The sequence below is a fragment of the Plectrocnemia conspersa genome, unplaced genomic scaffold (assembly GCF_051122295.1).
Source record: "Plectrocnemia conspersa isolate PC_06_02 unplaced genomic scaffold, ASM5112229v1 ptg000009l, whole genome shotgun sequence".
In the NCBI taxonomy this organism is placed as follows: Eukaryota; Metazoa; Arthropoda; class Insecta; order Trichoptera; family Polycentropodidae; genus Plectrocnemia; species Plectrocnemia conspersa.
In genome coordinates this window covers 17180993-17200278 of record NW_028277173.1, presented here as the reverse complement: position 1 = coordinate 17200278, position 19286 = coordinate 17180993, and the positions used below count along the sequence as shown (strand labels likewise).

The 19286-nt window shown below is 29.1% G+C and overlaps 1 protein-coding gene across 3 annotated transcripts in view; it reads right to left on the bottom strand.

Annotated features, from left to right (window-relative positions):
- LOC148232089 (potassium voltage-gated channel subfamily KQT member 1-like) overlaps nt 1-19286 on the bottom strand; it is a 157055-nt gene that overhangs the window by 105974 nt on the left and 31795 nt on the right. For all 3 annotated transcript variants that reach the window (XM_088193742.1, XM_088193746.1, XM_088193753.1), the window contains exon 2: nt 788-1159. Coding sequence is in view for 1 of the 3 variants with exons in the window: in XM_088193753.1 (XP_088049879.1) it covers nt 788-968 (181 nt within the window). In the remaining 2 variants the exon portion in view is untranslated. The remainder of the gene's footprint in view (nt 1-787; nt 1160-19286) is intronic.

Below are 19286 nucleotides of genomic sequence, written 5' to 3'. Positions count from 1 at the left end.
TTCCACGCACAGATTCTTTAGTTATAAGAACATATTGAAGTGGTCAGAAATAGAAAGTATGGAACATGGACAATCAACAGAAGGACAAAATAATAACGAATGAGTCGGAGAATTGTTATGAAGGAACAGGATTTCTTTGCGATCAAGTTAAAATTACCGTTAATTGTTTTTCTCTTTTATAAATATATCCCTATCATCCCAAATCACGACTATCTAGAAACTTATTTGTAATGACAAATAAATAGATACAAAAAATATCTTTATCATCATGATTAAACAGTTATTTGAAACTTGAAAAAATCAGCAAATATACAGCCAGAAATTATACTCAAGGACACTGATATTTCACGCAATTTTACTTGCGAGTCATGTAGTCATGACATCATACTTTTTTGAGTAACTGAAGTGACACTTCTGGGGTCATCTTCAATGGATGTTCTGCACTTTAAACTTGAGCAGTTAATTTTGCCACTTCAGTAGTTGGCAAAGGAGGAGTATACATACTATACAAATGCATTCATTCTATACAAAACAAATAATTCAATAGTTGCACGATGATTTAAGTCGTACATTTCATAAAAATAACCAAGTGCTGTCATAACTAATCTAAGAATCATTTCATGCTCAAATTTCAACAGGGCGCTAACCAAGAATGCAAATACAAAAACATTTTTGACACTACAAGTACAAATATATGTCACTTCTATGAGCTTTGTATTATATATTTGTATATATATATAACAGTACGTCTTAGAAGTACATTAATATTTAGGTTATAATTACATACCTCCGCTCGCGGCAGTAAGGGTGTCTGGAGTCTGGTCGAGCAGCTGATTTGTGGAGTTGTTATCGCTACCAGGGGAAGGATCAGCGGCGGAGCGAGGCGCCAACAGCAGAGTCTGCGCTTCCTCGACCCCCAGGCGCTCCGTGGGACGCCGCGGGGCCCCCGCCATGCCGCGCTCCAGCATCTCTGCATCTAAACCGACTCTTTTGCCACCTGCCAGCCCTATTACGATGCACTGCACAACCGTACTAAAACTCGCGGCACTCCTAGCCTTCACTTCTCAAGTGAGGCTTTTAATGTTTGTTCTATACTAAGTCCCGAAGACGCAGGTAGACATACGGAGAGCAAGTCACTTAGAAATTCATGAACCGCAATCTGAAAATATAAATAAAAAAATATTATTTGCGATTCACGTCAGTGATCTAATAATAGATTGTTTTTGCATTATATTCCGATTCGGTTTCGTTATCAACAGTGATATCAAAAATTTGGAAACGACCATATGCTGCTGTCTCTCTAATTGTGGATACGCTGGGAGATTTTGCGTTATTGTTTTTAATCAAGATACTATACCATAAATAAACATTACATTATTTGATGTTAATCATTAACTAATTGTTCACGCTTAAATCAAATATAAAATATTTTACACTAAGTGTGTTTTTAAATCTGCGAAAGAAAGAGATATACAACATAGGCGAAAAAATGTATTGCATTTAAAATAAAGTTTTATAAAAACTTATAAATATAATGTTAATATTTTTAAACCGATATTATATTAATATAAATAGCTAAAACATAATATTTGCCAGCATTCATTACCTCGTTTATGAATAATCTATTATCACGTAAGAATAATGATAAGAATTATTATCTATCATTGACGTACGTGATATGTATTTAATACAAATATATGTAGCTTCAATTACTGTACACAAATAGAAATTGCGAATATATGTATTAAATACATATATAATAATTCCATAAAATTTAACTCAGGCTACTATTGTCGTTCTAGATCATTAACATCTTTCAAACAAACTTATAATCTAAATTTACTAATATGTTGACAACCATAACACCATAAGATCAAAGCTGTCGTTTAGCATTCTACACAAATACTTAATTAATAAACTCATATATTTCTTTATATTTTTATTTAAGTTATTAAATTGCATATTTTTATGCCAGCGTACCCATAAAAAGAATGCTTTCTGATTTCGCTTAAAACGTTATAGTAAAGTATATAGTTTATGTTTGCTTTTCAGCATTTCACCGATGTCTTTTCGGGTGCGGTTAAACCGAAAAACAAATATTTGAAAACAGCTCACATAGCTACATGCCAGCTTTGATGTTAGTTAGCTATAGCTTTATAAAGAGTCGGGTCTTGAAAAGATCAAACTAATATAAAATAAATTTACATAATATTATATAATACATATTCAACAATTTTGACATTTTTGTATTAAACTCCTATTAAAATATTATAAATACATACATTAAAACTAAATATAAGTTTCTGGTTTATAACCATTTTCTAGTTCACAAAAAGAAATCAAAAATAAAATAAAAAATTAAATAATTAGAATCAAGACTATTTATAACTAATAGTTTTTTAACTAGGATTTAGGCATTTTATGTTTATACCTAAATTTAAGTTTAAGCTGGAGATTAGTAAGTTATTATGGTCTCGCGTAATATTTTTTGTAGATATTAGAAATGTACTATGAAGTTAGTATAAAAAGTGTTAAATATATTAATGAATCGCTTTATTTTTAATTACTGATTGCAGAAAAAAAATACCGGTGTTACTCCAATCTAATTATTTGTGTATATAAAGAAAACCTATCAATGCCCATTTTACAGTTAAATATCGGTTTCGGGTGGCAATGGCAGTAAGAAATATTTATGATTTTTAGGGTGTAAAAGCTCTACTTGTAACGTCTGATAAAATACTTATTGGTTGAATAAACCTAATGTACAATGTAACAAAAACATATTAAAACAACTTTAGCTCATATAATGGTAACTGAAAGGTAAAATTTTATATTCTGCCCTAATAAAATTCCAACTTTATGCATCGAATTAAATTAAAACTATATTATGTCGCTCGTTAACGTTACACAAAGACATTAAAGCAACATTTGTAAAATATATGACATTGTATGAAATAAAATATTTTACCGAAACATTATCAAAATTGCTGAAAATTATAAAATTAGTATAAAATTACTGATTAGCTTGAAATAATATATTAAACTATAATTTAATTTTGTAATTAAAACATCCATTTATTAATTTTTAACATAATAATAATGGAAAACGTCTTATTGACTCCAATAGCATAGAAAATCGTGTCTGAACTCATTTTCAAAACCCAACGCACACAAATTAATTTTTTTGGGGAGTACTGTAATGCATTTTAACTGCAGTTTCTTTGCATTTAAGAAACAGATCATTAAGTTTCGTGGGATTCGTAATTGATATGGCGATTTTAAAATTAACGTTACTGCGATTGAGGTCTGGTAAAGTATGCCACGTCACGCGGATTAAATTCTACCCTAAAAGATTGTAAGATAAATTGCCTGAATCAAAAATATTAATACAGCTCATGTCATGTTTATTTCAGATATTCAGCTTTTATAATTCAAATAAAAAAATATTAAATATATATAAAATACCATAACAACATGCGTTAAATTCCTATGAAAGGCTCTACATTTTTTTGGTATATTAACATACTTTCCACGAAACGCGTAAACGAAATTTTCCGCATTGACTTGTTCCGCGAAACACGGACGTTAAATTGCAATTTTATGAGTAATAATTTTCTAAAATGGATATTCGACAATACTTGCTGTTACACGTTTGAGTTGCCAATAAAAATGCTGCATTAATTCGATGTGATTGCAATCTTTGCGAAAAATTAATTAAAATAATATGTTAATGTAAAAAATAAAAATAATGCGTAAGACTATTTTAAAGATAAGACTTTATTTTCTTTGAAGATAATTAATAGTAATTGTAATATTTATCTTGAGTTGACAATCAAATACAGACTCGAAAAGGTGTCATTTTTACTTACATAAGAGGATACATTGTCGAGTCTGTATTTGATTATAAACTCAAAGTAAATATAGAAAAGGCGATTCTAGAAAACTTTTCTCCTATTTTATGACATTTTATACTATTTTATTAAATTATATAATGGTGTTATACGTCACAATTTGACTTAATAAATAAAATAAAATATAATTTTAAGCGTACAGGTTGTATTAGTCGCTTTGGTAGTGAAACTTTGTAGCCAAATTAGCATAAATATGCAAAATTTATTGATAAAAAAATTGTATCAGACCATGCTGTTTTTAAAACCTTAAAGCTGATTTCAGCACAATTTTAGACGCCCGTGGTTTATTTTGTTTTGTACACAGGCAAATGATTTCACTTTATCTAAAATTTTATTTAATTAAAATATATTTATATTATTACAAAATTTATGTTAGCTAATAAGGCAATAATTTTATCAAGTAAAATAGCAATTAATTAAAGTATTAATAATTATTCTTGTAAAATATATATTTTATTAAAATGTCTAAAAAAATAAATTATATGCAAATTTATGAAAAGAGTCGCACTGCAAGTGTAATTTAAGCTTTATAAATACACTAGATTTGTCTTAGCCAGCTATTTGCAGATGAAGATTATCCAGCTTATTATATACATATATTATCATCTTCTATGGCTATATGATAGTCGATTAAGACTTTCTTGGTTAATAGTAAGTTAAGTGTGAACTTTAAATTACCATAAAGGCAGCATTTTAATTTTAATTTAAATAAAATAATAATTTTCATGATTACTTTAAATAAAAATGGTTTGTGCCAGTATAAGCTCTGAATTGAAAGCTCTGCTAGCATTAATTAACTAATTGGAATGAAATTTGAAGCATATTTAATGCGATACTCACTAAATTAGCGTTTGATATGTTATTTATTAACTAATTTAAAAAACGTCACATGAAATTATTAAAATAATCTTTTTGCATATCTGCATATTGCAGTGTAATTCAATAAATCAATCGTACTCGTATGTTCAACAACTTCATGTACATATGTAGGTACTTATAAAAAAAACACTCGTATTTTTTGATAGAACTAAATCAGTGAATCGTATGATTTTATGTACTAGATAAAAACGTATTTTTATACACAATTTTTTCATCCCAAGAGAGTGATTAATAAATTTCGGTATCTTTAATACAATAATTTATTATGATGGATAGGTACACGATATTATAATTTAATAACACAGTGCATTATATTATATTTTCCTCCATTTTCACCATTGTGTAGCTACTGTTGTAGTAGTAAAAAGCGCTACAGAAATGTCTTTATATATGCAGGCAAGCAAAAACGAAAATTTCAATATGACTTTGTGTATGGCAAAAATTTACAACAAAACTTTTGCTTTGCATTTTTTTCAGAAAAGCTCCGACGCCGACGAGCGGAACAGACGCCTTTCATCCTAACTTAATAGTATTCGCTTTTAGGCGGAAAAGCTCTGTAGTGATAAAATTTAAACAGTCACATTAATGCTTTCTCCCTATTAATAGCATTGCTTCTTAAATAAATTTAACTTAGTTTTCATTGATGCTATTTATTATGTGTACTAAAATTAAATGCATAGTTTTTAAAAAAATTAACTTGTTTCGCTAAGTTGGTTAGATTATATAATATATTATAAGACAAATAGAAATAATTAAATAAGAGATACGTTACTTTAAATTGTTCAAGAAAATATTTATAAAATTCAAGTACCATAATATTTTTCAGCTACAATTTTTAAATTAATTTAGTAAAAAGTTGTGTAAATATTTTACCTAGTCGTTTTAATTTGATCTTTTTATTGTAATATTATATCGATCATGATATATGAATTCGTTTGATCAGATAGCAACTCGATATATTGTTCTTTGATGTCTACAAATTTAAAATTCCAGAATATTTTTGGTACATAGACGTATAATAGAACAAACTAAATATTTGCTTTCAACGTCTTCAAAAATACAGTAAATTTCTTATGGCTTAAGTTTGGAAATAATATAAAATGTATCATTTTAACTGACTGTATGCAGTGGAGGTTATATAAACCGTCATATTGAATTATGTTACGAAACATTTTTTCGTAAATAAAAACTTCATTTATTGCAACATAAGACAATTTTGGCAGAGGTAAGTAAGCATTCCAGTCCATCCTCAGTAGAGGGTATGAACTAGAATACCAATAAGCATATATGATACATTTGTGTTTTAGCAACACGTTACAATCTAGGCTCATTAAATTAAAAAGAAAATCTCACAGGAAATACTAATGTTTATTATAAGGTAACCTGTTATCATGCTACTCTGGTGAACTTGATTCCTCTTTGAAAACGGTCTGAGAATCGACAGTTAGCTTGAGTATTATGTTGCTACTGATGCCATAGATTATTCTTTTTTTAAGAAAAAAAATTGCATATTTTTATTCACTTGTTTCTAAATATTGGTTTTGAATCTCAGTTTCATTTTTTTTTCTTCTACCGGTTCAAGCGCTTTATTGTTTGTAGTTTTCTAAAGTATAATTTCCAATTATTAATTAGAAAATAACTCACTGACAAGAAAATACAATGGGCATGCATCATAGTTTCTTAATGAAGATATTTTTTATTTTCCTTAAATATTTTTCGGTTTTATACCACTTTTTTTGACTTTGTAGATAAAATGCGTATTATTTCATCAGAATTTGAGAATGGTTTTGTTTTAAAAATACCAAATCAAAATTATTATTTCTCAAGAAAATAGCCGATTTCTAGAAAATTTTCAAAAAGCCTATTTTTGTTACAATTAGTTTTGTAACACTCGCTGCCACGCCACCTACTAGATGAAGACCTCCCACGGACATCATCCTTCCGCCAGCTTCTCCATCACCACTCAGAGAAAACATCTCACCATTTATTGTCTGCCGCAACATATGTAAATATAATGAAATAAAATTAAATTCCATACTGAGTCTCACTAGCTACGAAGGTACCCAAACCTTAAACTTTTATGAAAGCTTTTAATAGATATCGGAAGTATTTGTGTTGCAAAAAATTGTACGATTTTCTCAACTACTCAAATTAGATTTATCTTTGCTTTAGTAATATAAGAACTACATTAATATTTGGACAAAAAAAAATTTTTGTGGGAATTGGCAGATAGCAAAAATGTATGAGGGGTTTTCACACATTTATTTTCACCGAAAGTTTCCTAACAAAAAATAATATGGTTGGTTAATTCGACTTTAAAAAGTTATTATAAGAATAATGTGTGATATGTTTTTAAAAATGATAAATGTTATAATAGTCTTCTGATTTTCTTAATTAATATGAATAATATTATTTACATGCTGAAATATGAGCAAAATATTATTGTGAAAATAAAAGAGTAAAGATATTATACATAAATAAATATATCTAAAATAATATACTGTGTAATTATAATCACATACTATTTTATTTAAAAAAATATCTCGAGTATTATCGAGAAAATCTAAAGCTAAAAATGAGAATATTCATTTCTTAATAAATAAAAAACATCGAAAAACCAGAATGTATAGTTTGGTATAACACATTATATTTGCTTTCTAACTGATTTTTAATAATCTTCATTTCTGTATAATATACTCAACATTTTCATTAACAAAATTATCACCAAGTATTAATATGTGCCACACAACCCATAGTAGGTAAGTAAACAATGTATATATATCAAATAATGTTTATATATGTATATAAATAAACATATATATATATACATATTTATAGTAGCAACATTGTCTCGGATTACGAAGTAAATTTTTGGCCTTATGTCTAATTTATTTATCAGTTTTGATAAATTAGCTTCTTGGTGATTTAACTGCAGACGCGACATTTGCTCTCATTATATAGTAGGGGTCTGGAAAAAAATATTTTTAAAAGTCATGACCTCGCAGATGCTACTTTTTTCTATGGACTCTATATTAGTAAAAACTCATATTTTAAAACCTGTAAAACGACCGAAAGCTATTTATTATATTCATTTTATAATGCAAGAAATTTTTTTACGTATATATCGCTAAAAATGTGATATTTTTTTAACAATAGTCTCTGAATCACTCGAAGTTAATATAGTAGCAAATATAAAACATCCTGTGTATCTGGAATCGAACTTTCGCGTGCCAGTTCTTTGAAAATCGAGTGGTCTATTCACATAAATCTCAATTTAGAATGAGCGTGCATGTATGTATGTACATATGTCTATAGGTACTGGAAATCAAAAGATTTATAGCATTTTTATTGCTGCATAATACAATAGTTATACCTTATTGGTAAATAATGATAAAATAATTAGCATATCTACTTTAAAAAAGCTAAGGATAGACTTTTGTATAAATATATTATGTATATGAATTGTATTGCCGTTTCACTATGTGTGTCATATTAAAATAGAATACTGTTATCAATGCCATTTATCGTTTTCGTTGCAAAATATATGAAACACACCGCGACAGTCGATTAATAATACATTCATATGTCAACATTGATAATGAATTCACGTTTCAAAAGCTTTGCAAACGATATAAATGCTGACTGACTTTTAATGATTTGCGAACCAAATCGCAATCAGAAATATAAAGCGCCCACGAATCTAATACAATAAAATTTTACTTTATTTGCTTTCTTTGATATAAAATTTTTTATAGTTAAAGTCTTGATTATAGCTGTATTTTAATATCTGAATTGTTTACTTATTAAGGTAAATAATATTTTATATTAGTATGAATAAATACATATTCTTAATATATGATATTTATATATTAAATATGTTTAAAAAAAACGAAATAATATTAAGCTTATTTGTATGCATACGATGTTATAAAATGTTAACGACGAGATTATAAAATGACGGATTATTACATCGTATGAATGACATAAGCTTAACTTTTATATTAACAATATAACATTTTAAAATAATAAAAACTATATATTGGACAATTTTATCATTATAAAGGTGATCTAACTTCAGTTTCTAAATTTAAAAAAAAAACACAAATGTAAGGATATTTTTTTATAAATCAAACATTTTATGTATTTCATTCATTATGAAAAATAATATCAATTAAATGGCCTCCTCTGCACCTTTTTCAGCAGCCGATCCATTCATACATTTCGGGCGGTATCTCGGCTATAACTTAGCGAATGTTGGTTTTTAGGTGTTCAAACGTTTCGGCTTTGCCGACGTAAACACGACTCTTAGCGTAACGTAATCAAAACATGAACTAATGCGACCTTTTCACGCAAAAGCAGCGTTGCGCCCGATTAAGCGATCCATTTCGTAAATGAAATTTATGCCACATTGAACAAGCGTGATTATTGACAGCTATTTGTTTTACAGTGCTGCCAACAGAGAAAACGAATTGGAGCAATCTGTTTATAATTTATATATTTATTAACTAGTATTTTTTTTAAATAATAAAAATATTTTATTTAATGTATATCTAGTATCTACATATGTATGTACCATATGTTAATAATTCAAGCAAGTTAGTTTAAAACTATACAGAGAAATAAAAAAATTCAAGAAAAAATTATATTTAAAAATTAAAGCTAACTTTAAAAAATGTGCTTTATCGAAAACTTCATCGTAGTGCTATTTCATCATTGCAATTAAAATTAATTATTCAATGGAGTTATGCTACAACACAAGTTAAAATGTTCCGTACTAAAATTGAATTATAATTTATTTAATATCAGCAGTGTCGCTCAGCTTGTCGAGTATCTTAGTAATTCTAATATTAGTTAAAATAATTTATACATGTATTAAAAATTATATTTGAAAAACATTTCAGTTAAATACCAGTGGCGTACGGTGGGTGTTAATATTGGGTATGCTATAAAAAATAAAAAAAAAGTACATTTTTTCATTTTTATTAGCCGAGGTTTTGACATGCCTAAACTGCCTTACAGCTTTTTACCATATATAAATAAATAAATAAACATCAAACCTAATCTAAAATATTATTATATAAAAATATCAAATTTCCAATAAACATAAACTTATAATTATTTATATATAAAATCTAATCTTCTTTCTTTAATCATAAATTTTTCTATCACGCTGTCATAAAAAGTGCTCTTCTTTTTAATATCCATAAGGATCCCTTTTTCTATTGAAATCAAGCTAAGGCCACATAGCCTTTCTTGGCCTTGGCTACTTCGATAACAATTATTAATTCGTTTCAGAGTAGAAAATGAACGTTCTGCTGAAGCAGTACTGCTTGGAAGAGTTAATATTAGTTTGCCTAATTTATCTATTTCCTGAAAACCTGACTCAAGATTATTTGTGTTCATAAATTGTACAAGCTCATGAACAGATTTCTCTGCAAATTTAGGTAAACGATAAAGAACAGCAAGCTCATTTTTTAAACTTATATAATCAAATAATGCTCCATAGAATTGTTGCAGTTTGGTAAGTAATTCATTTGGAAATTTTTCTTTATATTGCTCATATTTTTCTTTCTCCAGAAGGTGAAAATATTCCAATTTGGACATTGAAGAAAAACGGGTTTCAATTTGCTTACATATATTATCAACTATTGTATTAAATAGTTGGCTAAACGCGTGCTTTTCTTCAACAAGCAAATCATTACTCAGTCTTGGATAATTTTCTTCCGTTACATAAGAATCCCATAATGTTTCATAATTATTTTCCTGTTCATGTCTGAGTTGTTGCAAAATTTCGATAACTTTCTTACAGCAATATAATATGTCAAAAGATTTGGATTGTAAAATGTTGTATAACACATCAGTTTTTCAAAAAAGGTTTGAAAATATGTGGAGAAGTTTTCTTGTTTCAAAATCTTCCAAAAAGCTAAGAAAACCTCGTGCTTTTATTACAGTGTCGGGGTCCCATAGTTCACAATTTTTCACGACGTCTCGAAAAAAGTACGTAAATTCATTTCTGTATTTTTGCAATGTGCTACTTAACCGTGATGTATAATTCCATCTTGTAGGTGTAACAGAAGGAAGTCTTCTAGCTACAAGCTCTTGTAAAGCATTTATTCGTTTGGAAGATTTCGAAAAGAATGCAGACAATCCATTTAAAGTTTGAAAGAATGATTTGCACACTTTTATATTGGAAAGACCTTGTTGTAATGTTAATTTCAACATATGAGCATAGCAGTGTGTAAAAATGGCCAGTGGATAAACTTCGAGTACTTTGGCTTGCAAACCATTAATATGCCCACTCATTACACTCGCCCCATCATAAGTCTGTCCAACTAATTTTTCTTGAATTTGAAATTCTTCAATTATATTTACAACGTGGCAAAATAAGCCATTGGCTGTTTTATCAGAGCTAACGTCTGTAAAGCCAATAAACCGCTCGTAAACTTTACCTTCATAAACAAAACGCAAAACTGTTGAGAGCTGTGAGTTCGTCATTATATCTGAAGTTTCGTCAAGAATAATAGCGACAAAATTTGCTGAATTTACTTCTTCCTTAATATGATCTTTAATAACATCACCAATTGCTTCAATTATGTCATTCTGTATGGATGGGAAAGTACCACGAAACACCGTTGCAGTATTTAAATGAGTATCCAAAACAGAATCGTATTCTCGAAGTGCATTTAAAAATTCAAGGTAATTTCCTTTGTTTAGTGAATTACAGGATTCATCGTGGCCTCGAAAAGGTTGTTCTTGTTTTCCTAGATATACTACTGCGTCAATCATTCGTTTTAATATTTCTCTATTTTTATGAACTTGTTCATTATGTTGACTTATATTAGCTTTACGTTGAGCGTCAATCATGACTTCAATTCGTTGTTTTCCAAACATTTTGAGAGAGAAAAAATGATTGAACGTGTGACTGCGCTCTTTTGTGTTTTTTCAGTGCCGTTATCAGATGACTAAGGTCAGCAAATCCACTTCTACTCCACACGCTTCTTTCTTTGGAAAACAATATACATGGCCAACAGAACAATCTAGATTGAAGTTCGCAGCCTGTTAACCACTAAGTTCGTTCATATGATGAAAATGAAAAATGTCTTGTATATTCACATTTATTGTCTTTATGCTTCATAAATAAATTGGGAAGAGGTGGACGTGGTTTGGCAATTTTGATTATCTTCAATTTAATTTCATAACTTCTTTTTGAAAATGGATTATTCAGAATATCTTAAACAGTATTCTTCATCATTATTGGGGTAAATAAAAAAATATAATCTAGAATAGAAAATTAAATATTGATCATATGTAAATAAGATAATAAACTATTTTACGGCAAAATATAAAAAATGAGTGACCTGTTATTGTGATATAATGTAATAAAAAAGCAGCGACGGACGCAAGAGTTTTTGAAGTACGCGAACCAAATTCGAGACCAATTTTACTACTGAGCGCTGCCAGCCGACAGATCGACTTCAGCCGTTAAATCTCGGAACAATTTACTTTAGTCGGCGGCCGCGCGCAAGGTCGGCGCGTTATATGTGTTGTTCCAAAACGATCGCTCGCGCGAAAACGTTCAGAGCGAATGACAAATACCAAAGCATACTATACACTGCATATTAAAATTTTTTAATTTTGCATACTACTGTATGCAAAATGATGTCGCTTTACGCCCTAAATTTTCTAAATTTCTAAATTTATATTTTAGATGGTTTTGCGGGTGTGCGCCGCACACCTAGCACACCCTGAATATACGCCCCTGTTAAATACCCATATATATATATATATATATATGTGGTATAAGTCAGTGACTAAATCTTTAATAGATGTAAATTTGTGCATATTTTATTATAAAATTTTAATTCGTCAGAAATAAACGTCATATTATAATATTCTTAAACGAAGAGATATATTATCGACTAATAAACCATGACCAGAAAATGGCAGAGTTTGCGGAAACAGAGCGATGAAAAAATAGCGTCTTCCTGGATTTAATTAAATAAACTAGTCAATAACCGACAATCTTACGCAAAATGAAAAATAACGTTCATTCTTAATAAGTCACGGAATCTTTTTAGCGAATAGATGGAATAGACTTTCTATACAAAATATTTTTTCTGGGACTCTCGAGCAGCGAAGTTCTCTTTATCAATTTTAAGCTGTAAGCTACATCAACTATTGGATCCAGACGTACTGCCCAGCTGGCGAGAGAACTCTCATCGACCGACCTCAGTCAGCTGCTCTTGTCTCCCCAACTCAGCTATTATGGATTCCTGACAAACGCTGGCTATTGACTTTAGAGTAAGAATTTTGAGCTACACTAATACATAATAATAAAATAGTGAGTTTTTAGTAACATATTTCTTTTCCCAGCTAAAATAACTTTAAAATTGAAATTGATGATCATTAATATAATAAGAATATATATTGGTAGATAAACAAATTTTATTCTCTTAATTCTCCGAGAATAGAAATAGTACGAAGGATAAATATAAGTAGTCAGCCGGCACATATTAAATTAATTTATTTTTATTCAGAACCTCTAATGCGATCAATAAGAAAAACGCCAACCGAAAGCAGAAAAGTCTCTCGCTTATAAAATAGCACCTATAAACCTCGTTAGTCATACGGGGCATATTTTTTGTTGTTAATTTCGCCGAATCGGCTGCGTAAAAGAGGTCACAGAACTGGGGCTCGTTTTACGAGTCATCGAGTCGATTTATCATCCGGCGAGGTCCCAGACAGGAAAGGTCATTATTTTCCACAGAGCTCATTTTGCGCTTCTACCCTCGAAGGTATTTGTGTGTATTTTTTATTCAAGGCCCTTATTGTTGTTTCACATGCTGACGCTAAAAAACCTACATATTTAATGGACTCAACCTCGGCAGGGTGAGAGCTGTACCTTCCCTCATAACTTGTTGATTAAAACGTTTTTTTCATCAACATAAATACAAGTAGGTCCAAAATTATCTTAGATGTTATTCAGTAAGACATCCTATTAACTTGTATGTAGTTTTATGTTACAACTTTGCCACTAAGCGTTACACTGTTTTATAGCTGATAAATTTGTGATACAAAAGATACAAATACGTTTTGAGCCTTGAGAGAAAAAGCGCATTTATAAATTCTGAATCAATGAATAAATTCAGTTGCGAAAGGTATAAAAGGTAGTTGCTGCATTAAAATACAAAATCTGTACTGGATAAGAAAAAAATTAGGTAAACAAATAAGCTTTCAGAAATCCTGTTCTGGTTTGCTTATGATATGTAGTTTTCCAAAAATATGTAGTTTTCACACTTTCACATACACTGGGCCATTATATACGTGCGATTTAAAACATAAATAAACACTGCATTACACACTAAATACTCGTGTTAATAGAGAGGTAATGGAAAATCCTTTGCTTCTATGAACTAGTAGTATAGACGAACAATAAACGCGCGACGCGAAGCGTATCTTCAACGCCATTGTAAAATTTGTCAATGTATTATAACTTTGTCATGTCGACTCTGTCGTTTACCTCTAAAACAATGTAAAGCGTTTCTATCAAACTGTAGAACGAGAATAAAAGTTCTCTGGTGGTATTATTTTACCACTGACTATCCATTGATCATAAATTGCACATCAAATGGTTGTCAGGAAAAGAATATATTTAAAAAATAAAATAGTATTTTAAAATTAAAATAAGCTTCTAAACTATCAAATAATTGGTAGTTTACTTGTTAATAAAGCTTCACATGTTATTAATAATAAATATACAAAGAGGCTGATCCATAATTCCGGCTAGTGTCGTCTAATATATTATTAACAAAATAATGATATGGTGCCAACGCATGTAACGTGTGTAGGGTGTTATTATACGATGGTGATGAAAATTTAAAAATTAGGTACGAGGAAAATTTAATCTGACATTTGAAATATATATCTTTTTTCTGAAAAACAATCAATAACATACACATATCCGTGTATATATTATTCAGAGTTGACGAGAAGCTTGGAACACAAAGATTCTTGTGATTTTTTCTAAATGGAAAAAATAAGACAAGGTAAAAGCTATATGCAATACAGCCTATAAAAACGCTATATTTTAATGAAGTTTTCGGTGCATATGTATAATTTACACACAAAATTAACAATTAATTTCAAACAGCTTTAGCCAAAAAATGAAGTACGAAAAGTTAATAGAAGATAATATTACAGTTGCTTACTGTCAACAGTTTATATCGAGCAAAATAAAATTATTATCCTATCGGTTTCAATACAAACATTGACCTTAAAACTAATAGAATATTCGATTGTTCGAAATATTTGTCCAATTTTTAACTATTAAATATTCGAATAATTAATCGAATATTCGTTAAATATCTTTTGTACTATCTCGAATAAAATTTGAAAAAAAATTAAAATAAAAACAATTAGTTACCTGAGCAACACAGGTAGTTGTGTTTTCTCTCATTATACCCGAGTGACTAGTGCCGCTCTAAAAACTATGGTTCTTTATGCGCCTTTATTTTGTTTCGAGGTGCGAAACAACAAGACGCTCCTTCTCAACAAAAATATGCTTTTACGAAAAACGTCTGTGTTCATCGTAGTATCTAATAGGACCGAAATTCGCAGAATTCGTTTGTTGAACGAAACAAAATTTTGAAAAAGGCCACCCTTTATTAGCGTTTAACGCTTATTATAAAAACAGGTATGCGATGCAAAGTTCGTGTTACGTTTTTGTATTTGTTGTTTTAAGGTGCAAAGATTATATTTTTATCAGTTTAATTATCCGATCATATTTCTCGTTATTTAATTCACAAGCAAATTCTTAAAAAAACAAACAGAGGCACGGATCCAATCTTCATGTACATCAAATTCGTTTCAAGCATCATTAGATATTGTATATACAATAAATTCGATAAAATAATTATGTATTTGAAATGTTCTATCAATTTCGCTGAATTAATACAATCACAGCTGATCTTGATTCTAGTGATTTAATTTATATGCAATTTCGCACAAAGCTGTTCCAAAAATGATATACAACAAATAGTATGTTATTGAACATTAATTCGAATAAAATTATGTATTTAAGAATAAAATTATGTATTAATTCGAATAAAATTATGTATTTATTCGAATTAAATTATGTATTTTTATTTTTCACAAACTTTATATAATTAAAAAATAAATGCTTTATTTTGCACACTATTGTGAAATAAAAACATGCATTAGAAATTTTGCCATAAACATGTGTATCGTTTACTAAAACACGATATAATGAGACATTTCTTAAAAAAATCTTATTAGAGTTAAAATAAAATTCACTGCGTCTTATTATGTTATGTAAGCTACAGTTACTGAAAATAGAAGAATTGTTTTTTGAAAAATATAAATCAAAGAATTATTAGTCCAAAATCTAACGTTTAATTAAAGCAGACTTGATTTTACTGAAAAAAATTTTCGTCTGCAGCGCATTTTTTATAAATGTAACAACACAGAATGAAAAGGGGTTGTAATTTTATACATAAATTTTAAAATTGCCCAAGTTTTGCTCCACCCTGGAAAACGCTGAAATGATGTCCCTGAGCAAAAAATATAAAATATAAAATATTTAATTAAACATTGTTATGCATATTTCATAAAATTCAAAACATCTACGATTATCAAAATAATTATTGATAAATTAAAATATTTATTAGAAACCAATAATTATTTTTTAAATAAATAATATTTTACGGAAAATTATGTGATTTTTGCACTAATAGGTTAAATAAATAAATATCAGTAAAAACCGAGAAAAATATTACGAGTACGACAATGCTTCGCTATTGCTAAATTTGAGTACATATATATGTAAAGTCCATCCAAGATGTTAACGCTCATCTTGTGTTGGAAATAAGGGTGCGTGTACGCATGCATGCATACATATACATTTTTCTGCGAATTTGTTTACACCGATAGGAGAACGTTACCAATGCTAAATCAGGGCTGTTTTAATGCTAGGGAGACCATACGTTGGAAATTCAATTAAAAATTGTTATGTGTTATATTTTTATTATAAATAGTTGTCATGTTGTGGTATTTTGTAATCAATAAAACAATTCCTGTAATATTCTATCAGTATTTAAAAAAAATATTATATTAAACAGATATTCAACCTGGAGAGTGATTCCAAGATGTTTTTATTTAAATATGTATATAAATAAACATAATAAGCAAAAAGTGATATTTTACATTTTCCTCAACAAATTAGATTAAAAAAAGGAAAAATTAATTAAAGTGTAATTTCACATGGTAATACTAAAATATTTCTCACCAATACTATATCGATGAGCGTTCACATCTTGGACGGACTGTACGTATATGAATTAAATAAATTCAATTAAAGTTCGATATCAATTCATATACTAAATTCTAATTACATGAATTTAATTGTGTGGAATAATTTAGTTTTTTCTGTTTCATTGCTGCTTATGATTATTGGATGCCCATTGTTCAATGGCTTTTTGAACAATTTAATCAATTCGTTGTGTTTATTAAATACATTTTGCAACGATTCAACGATTCCCCTTTTTGTGGCTTTGTTAATTTTCAATGAAATAAATTTGCAAGAGTTTGTGTTCAGCATCCGGAAATGGTAATAAAGAGCCTGCTTTATGGTATATTTGACCTTGAATCTTGAATGTTGGCATATAATTGTTATTACATTCGTTGCACCAAACGAAGTGATTTGAAAGCATGTGTTATGATTTCGTATGTTATACAAAAAATGTTTTGCTTGTGCTGTAGTACTTGTAAGCAATGAGAACAATGGCTCAGGTGGTGTATTCAATACTGGCAATTTAACTTTACCTTTCACACAACATATTCCAGGTGCTTCATTTTTGAATTTTGATGCTTTGCAACGGGTGCAAACTCTATTCATACTTTCAACAACAAAAACAACTGGATGCAAGCTATATTAAATTTTAGAATTATATTGAAATATAATTACCAATTGATGGAATCGATTCATTTTCATACGTAATCGATTAATTTCACGTTGTTCATTTCGATCAGCATATGACAAATTTTGACGTAATCCTTGGGTTGCTTTATTTCATGCTTCGTGTTGTGATGATTCAGTAGCATGTGACTGTGAATTATGTCATCTATTTCGTACTGTTTGTGTTTCATTTCTTCATTCTTCTCTCATTTTTTTGAATATATTTTGTGATTTTGGTTGCGTAGTTATGTAACAACAACAATAAAACAGCATAAAATCAATTATCACAATTATTATTTAACAATTGAATATCATTTTTATTTTATTATTTCATTAATATACTTTCGAAATCAGAGCTCAGCTTCAATTTATTATACCGTTATTATATATTATATATATTTTACACGGGTTTGACCTACGTGACGAAGAAAGTGTATGTCATTATGCCAGGAATTAGATCAACATTTCAATAATAATTAGAACAGCAGCGACATCTAAAACTTAATTTACAAGTTTGATCTAATTAAATAACAAAGAAAATAGCGAAAAAATAGAACAGCGGCGATGTGATAATTTTGACGTCATATCATATGCCCGAAAATACTGTAAACACAACAGCACTACCTATGGTATTTTATTCAAGCTACTCTCTGAACACTCCTGGCACTAATAAGAACAATATGTGAAATTTTCAGCGAAATCGGTCTAGTAGTTTTTGAGTTTATATGGCACATACATACGAACACTGCCTTTTATTTATATAGACTCGAACAGTTAAAAACTACGAATAATTATTAATCCTACTTGTAACATAATAAAGTAATGCATAACCGACTTCACCGCCATAGGCTGTGTAGCACATACTCCTTAGCTGGAAATATGTGATAAATACTTTCATATTTTCGCTCAAAATAATAATGATTTTAAAATAGTACAGAAAAGTTTTAAGTCATTAAAACGCAGTAAGAAAGCAAATACCTTTTTCTAATGCAATATAATGCTAATAGCGATGGTATCTGCACCAAATAACGCTATAAATCCATACAACGTGAAATATGTGATATAGAATCGGCAAATAATTGGGTTTTGCTTTGAGAATATTTCAATTTAGGAAAGAAAACATTCGAAATCAACGAATGATGGCATAGAAGTCAAGTAGAAAAAATGAAATATTTACTATTTTTGCTAAAAGCTACGCCGTAGCTATAAGTTTTTTAATACGTGATTTAAGCCATTTTCATTTGAACCCAAAACACTTGATTGATTGAAAAAATTATATTATAAATATATATGCAAAGCAAAAATATAAGTTAAATACGTCACTGGTGATAATTTTGGAGCAAATTTTCTAAGTGCTATTATCAGCGGGAAGCGTCTGATGTCGTCGTCATCAGAAGGACGCAGATTTCTGGCGGATGCTCGCCTGGAATACATTGTGAATATATATCACTACGGAAGGATCCTTAAATGGGGCGAAGACTTCGATGGGGCCAGCTGGCCAAGGACGAGTTTGGTAAATCGCT